The 6,448-nt window shown below is 44.9% G+C and overlaps 1 protein-coding gene across 1 annotated transcript; it reads right to left on the bottom strand.

Moving 5' to 3' along the window:
* Window positions 1-896: 896 nt before the first annotated feature.
* On the bottom strand, window positions 897-3,407 carry LOC124159491. The gene has a single exon (XM_046535325.1). It carries the CDS (start codon window positions 3,405-3,407, stop codon window positions 897-899), a length of 2,511 nt encoding a protein of 836 aa, XP_046391281.1.
* Between the last annotated feature and the right edge of the window lie 3,041 nt (window positions 3,408-6,448).

Below are 6,448 nucleotides of genomic sequence, written 5' to 3'. Positions count from 1 at the left end.
TTATTCTAATATCATCAACATAGGAACTAACTAGAATAATCATGTAAATTTAGGTGACATCTGTTTGGCATAGGTGTTTTATAGAAATTACTGACTTGGTATAATGGTACGCTTGACATAAATTTCGAAGTTCGTGATGTTTACCTCCTTCGGTAGAACAAACTGCATTTACATTTCAATGGATTTTTTTAAAGCACTGCTTGTTCTTCGTAAACTTTTTTTTGACAATTGAGGCTATCCATTATGCTCCGCGAACATAATATGCTGGTCTATATAACTTTAAACCTGAGCTCGTTAGCGGACAAAATATAGCACCTGCACTCATTAATTATTAGAATACAAAGTATAAAAATGATTCAGTGTAGTTAGCCATCTAATTTTGTATACTATGTTAATTTCTCAAGCTATGTTGACTGATGCCGTTCTACTTTGCTATTTTTTTACTTTTAATGAAGACTTAATTTTAACTTATGCTCGACCCTTGACACTTCAAACTTGCTGTGGGAAGAAACATTACTCTTAAAATTTTCACAGAAATGCTATTTATCGACATAGAGCCGCGTTCTCCACCCTTAAGAGATGTAAACATTACCTATTCATTCAAATATTAGTACATTTGGATTTATTCATCATTCTCAATGCTCATTGTAGGGTTCTTTTAATTATAAAACACCAACTCCGGGTTCAACAATTTATTGTCACTCCGTTACATCGAGGCTTGACGTCGAGTTGTATACTGCCCCCGTCATGCCGGGCCACGGCCTTTTATGCCAACGGCAGGTGATGACGCACCGGCTCCGCCGCCTCCGTTAGTCAGCCGCCTCAGTTGACTCTCTCGGCCGGCACCTGGATCCCAACACCCTCCCTTCTCTGCAAGAAAGAAAGGTGTTAGCCTCTTATCTCTCACACATGCATATTGGTTTTCTCACCACCCGCCCGCTTCTTGTCATTATTTCACCCCGATGGAATTCCCCCGCTCCGGACCCGCTGCTCTGCGCCACCGATTTGGCCGCTACGAGGAATGCTCGATTTCTCCGAACAACGCCGCCGTCAACTTCCACATCGTATGACCTCGGCTCGTTGCGTCTATTGGCGATTTTCCCGTAGTGTTTCCTATCAGTCACCCAAACTTGGTCTCGTGGTTTCAGCTCGGGCAGCGGTTGAGCTCGATGTCTTCTATTGTACTTCTCGGCAGCCTTCGCTTTCTTTATTCCCATCTTTTCCCTGTGCTCCCTCAGGTTCGGCCACGATGGCTGCAATGAGTATGAAGAAATGGGAAGGTTTGTGCGTAATTTTCTTCCCATTAACAGCTCTGCTGGGCTATATCCGGTTTCCAGGGGTGTTGACCTGTAGACAAGTAATCCTAAATTTGGGTCTTTCTCCTTCAGTAAAATGTTTTTAACTATTTTTACTGCTGACTCTGCTTGGCCATTGCTTCTCGCTAATAATGGACTGCTCGTTATTAGCCGGAATCCGTATTCTTTGGCGAATTCCAACATTTCTCCTCTAAACTGTGGCCCATTATCGGATCTAACAACTTCTGGGATCCCAAACCTAGCGAAAATCGCTTTGATTTTTCCGATGACTGCTGCTGCGGTAGTGCTTGTTAACCTTGCCACCTCCGGATATCTGGAAAAATAATCTACAACAACTAAAAAGCTCTGATTGCGGACGGTTACGATATCCATTCCTACCATCATCCAGGGTCTTTCCGGAACTGCAGTTGGCATCAGGGGTTCAACGGGCTGTGGACACCTCTCCAGACATTCTTCGCATTTTTCAACTGCATTTTGTATGTCTGCCGATATTCCTGGCCACCAAATTGCATCTAGTGCTCTTTCCCTACATTTCCCTATTCCTAGATGACCTTTATGTAACCTATCGAGCATCTCCTTCCTTAACTCCTTCGGAATAACAACTCTGTGTCCATGCATAAGCAATCCTTCTCCCTCATTGAGATATCCTCTTTCTTCATAATATCTCCGCAGCGGCAGCTCAAGGTCTTCTTTGTGCGCAGGCCAGCCATTACGAACGTATTGCTTTATCTCTTTTAAGACGTCGTCTCTTTCTTGCTTTTCTCTGACTTCTTCCAGCCTGGTGTCTGACATTGGTAGAGCCTTTATTACTTCTTTCACCATCGCTTCATCCTTTTTTCCTAGTCCATTAAATAACGCAGGGAATGTTTTCTCCGGTGCCCCGTTACGTAAGGAAGTCACCCCGACCCATTTTAATATTCCTAACTTCTGAATAGCTGGCCTCCCTAGCAATACCTCTCTGCCCCCGGGAGTTACGTAAATTGTTTCATCAAACAATTTTTCCTTCCACTGCAGCTTAGCCTCGAAACTTCCCTTCGCACAAAAGTTCGTCCCTCCTATGCCTGCCAGTCGTTTAGACGTAGGGGTTAATTTAATTCCTTGCAATTTATCTTCAACCACGAGGGACCCTATCACTGTTACGTCTGCCCCCGTGTCTATTTTGAATTCAATATCTACACCATTCAGCGTGACTGTGACCCACCATGGCTCTACATTAGTATCTACAATTCCCAAGTAATAAATATCTTCTTCGTCGTCTTCTTCCCGGACTACGACGGTCCCCACGGATTTCCGCAATCTACACATTTTTCTCCAATGACCCTTCTTACTGCACGCGTGGCACGTTGACTGTCTCGCGAGGCAAGTTGCGAACGCGTGTTGAGGACTACGCCCGCATCTGCCGCATCTCTGGTGCTGGCTCTGTCCGCTGCATCCCCCTGGTGATGCTCGCTTGCCGCTAATTGGTTTAGTCCTCTTCTTTACTTCACTAACCTCATAGTCTGATGCCACTCCGCGATGCGTTGACCCTTGGGTGCCTCTCAGCAGCCCCTGTTGGCGCTGCACCTCTTCCGCCTGACGTGCCTTCCGTAGAGCCACTTCCAGTGTTAGGCCCGGATCCATCTGCAACGCTTGCGACAGCTTCGCGTCGTAGACTCCGACCACAATTCGATCTCGGAGAAGATCGTCCTGGAGTGACCCATATTCGCAATATTGTATGAGGCGATACAGGTCTGAGATGAATTCATCCACTGCTTCTCCCTCCTCCTGGCAGCGTTGGTTAAATTTCGCCCTCATGTATACGATGTTTACCCGTCCCATGTAGTGATTCTTGAATTCTTCGTATACCTTCTTGTATTTCTTCTTATCCGCTGCTGACAGCTGTAGGCTAAGCAGTACGTCTTCCGCCTTTTCGCCCATCACGTACACCAGCATGTTGAGTTGCTCCTCGTCGCTCTGCTTCTTCAGCCCAGACGCAACCCAGTATCTCTCCCAACGTTGCGCCCATCGCGGCCAATCCTTCGCCACGAAAGAAAATTGGGAGGGCGCCGTCACGCCTGCTGTTAGCACGAACGTGCTGTTGCCTTCCGCCATGTGGATCTCGCCGCTGCGTTCTTGGCACCGCTGCCACCATGTAGGGTTCTTTTAATTATAAAACACCAACTCCGGGTTCAACAATTTATTGTCACTCCGTTACATCGAGGCTTTACGTCGAGTTGTATACTGCCCCCGTCATGCCGGGCCACGGCCTTTTATGCCAACGGCAGGTGATGACGCACCGGCTCCGCCGCCTCCGTTAGTCAGCCGCCTCAGTTGACTCTCTCGGCCGGCACCTGGATCCCAACACTCATGAATTAATAAAAAAGGGTAATTAATGCTTCGATAATGAACTCTGTTAGGAAATAATAATTTGGATTACCAAGAAAGTGAAGATTTGGTGTAATAAAGTAATTCATACGATTCAGTAGATTTTTTTCTTCCTTTAATAGTGCGCAGATCCACGGATGAGTTGGCTGATGCTTTCTCTCTGAATTGCGGGGAGTACACTGCCGCTAGTTATGGTGGCTCATTCCTCAGGTACTCCGGAAAGACAATGTTAAATATTTTGAACTAATTAGAGCTATTCTGTAGATTTAGCTGTATATATCCTTTCCTATATATCCTTTTGATCAGCTTTATTGATTTCCCACGCTCTTTTGACTCATGCCTTCGTTCTAAAATGCGAGATGTGTGCCTTCACCTAATAGTAATGATTTTAGTTTAGTATTAGGAGGGTACTATTTTAAAGGCAATGTGGGAGAACATAGATTATTAATTTTTTCTGAAACGTAATTCAGGGCAACGTTACGGCTTGATGTGGAAGGCTACACGGGATTTCCACCGGGTCAGGTTCTCCAACTCCATCTCGGCCGACGTTTCGATGGGCGAGTTGTCCATCGTCTTCAGGGCATGTCGAGTCTTGAAAATCGTCCTCCTTATCTACATGCCCTGAAGACGATGGACAACTCGCCCATCGAAACGTCGGCCGAGATGGAGTTGGAGAACCTGACCCGGTGGATATCCCGTGTAGCCTTCCACAATTCAATACGCCGGGAAAGCCTACGATCATTCTTTACGGCTTGTTCTTTGCTATAATGAAAAATTTAGCCATTTGAATTCTTGCATTGCTCTCTGTACACATAATATAACATATATATAATTACTCTGTGGGTGAACTATTCAATCGGGAACATAAAGTAGATTATTCATTGCATTTAGCTAATTGATGTCATTCAGTGAATTAAGCTACCGTAAACCGGGAACATTTTGCCACTTATTTTTCTTTTTCAACCACATTCTTGTAAGTTCATGTATGGAAATAATTTAAAACCATTTTAAGCCATTACTCTTGGTCTCTACTTTCAAAATTTGTGAAAAAATGACAACTTAAGTAAAAGTTTATACGTTAGAAAAATTGAAAATATAGTTGGCAAAGATTCTCTGGATCTGGGGCAACTTTGCCAACGGAGTTACATCCAGCGGAAACCTCTATAAAACAATGGAAACAATAATTTTTATTTAGAAAACTCTTAAATACAGAATGTTACACCAAGATACTCAAAACATTGAACGTGGAATTCTATGGTCATTCCCCTAAGTTTTCTTCTTTTTGAAGTGACCAGGTGTGATTTGTCCATGGTTTCTCCAGAGGACGATTGTCTTCATCAGGCCATCATGTCTCAAGATGTGGCCAATAAGGTTGTTCCGCCTTCTTGTTATACTCCATGGGACTAATTTACGTTAATACGGGAGTGAAGTGATCGCTGTGTAGTCAACGCCGCGCTGAGGACATTTTTCTAAACCAATTGAAATATTTTAGAGTGGCAACAGACATCAACGGAAAGGACTTGGGCTTTCTCAGTGTAGACTCATTGGACGGAGATATGGCAATTAACAGAGCTCGTACGGTGATTGTTTTATTTATTGTTAATATGGGAGGAATATCCCTTAAACACGGATGGAAAATTCCAAAATCCTCTTGGCTAAGCATACTTGAGCTTACAGGTCCGATTAAAGCGACTTCCCTCGAGCTGGACTGTGTAACGTTTAATGGCCCATTCATGACATGGATTTTTTTATCGTCGATATTTTGTTCACTGTCTGTCTTGACCCCAAGAGATGGCCCTATTTGGCGACCGCAAAACACAAGCGGACACGTGCCCTCGTCCGGGCGCCCGCGCCGCCGCGACTCTGTTTGACCGATGACCTTTGAGCCTCGAGGAGTAGGAAGGTACTCCCGCCGCAGGTTAATGACTAAATCCCTCGTCGTAAGCCGTCGACGAGGCCTCCCGGATATATGTGCGGCCGTATATTTGTTTCTACGAGCACACGAGAGCAGCGGTGGCTGGCAGCTTAGCAGCCTCTTCACCATTCGTTTCGAGTAGAGCCACTCCACTCCGCGCACGGCTTTTAAACATTTTATGCTCGTGCATTCGCTCCGTCGCTGAGGAGTCCGCTGCGGGAAATTGCGACTAGTTTGCTGGGGACAAGCGGCGGGAGAAACAATTTCGTGTGCGGTGGACGATTTGAAAGATTGGCACGAAGAGGGTCATTTCAATCACTACGCAATAACGTGGAAGCCCTCAAACAAACTTTATTTTAATCTCGATTTTAATTGCTTACCCACTCTGTGGTTCAACCGTAAGGATGTTTTGGATTGGTGAGGGTGGAGCTGACCCTGAACTGAAGGTGTGTGAAATTTACACATTCAGGGTGGGGTGACTGGTTCCTTTGCGGGGGTAACTTTGAACATTTATTTTGGGCGAACGAGGGATTCACCTGCCATTTGAACCTAGGACCTATCGATCAGCTGCTAAGAGACACTACTGCTAATTAGCAAATATAATAGAACACCATAACCCCACAATATCGATTTTTATAGAACCTTAGAAAATGAATTTTCCAGTATTTTCCTTTTTCCGGACCATCGCGACATCTACTTCTTTAGCAAATTCAGCAACAGCCCCACGCATTTCGAAGATTAGTTGATTATGTCACAAAATCATTCCTATAGGGTCACCGCTTCTCAGCCTTGTGCGTAGGTATCGTTTGGTTCATTGCTCTCTTTTGAGCACTTCCTTCCATCAAGAGGCTGT

The sequence above is a fragment of the Ischnura elegans genome, chromosome 5, assembly GCF_921293095.1.
Source record: "Ischnura elegans chromosome 5, ioIscEleg1.1, whole genome shotgun sequence".
Classification (NCBI taxonomy): domain Eukaryota; kingdom Metazoa; phylum Arthropoda; class Insecta; order Odonata; family Coenagrionidae; genus Ischnura; species Ischnura elegans.
Note: the sequence above shows the minus strand (reverse complement) of the source record. Positions and strands in the feature narration are given on the sequence as shown.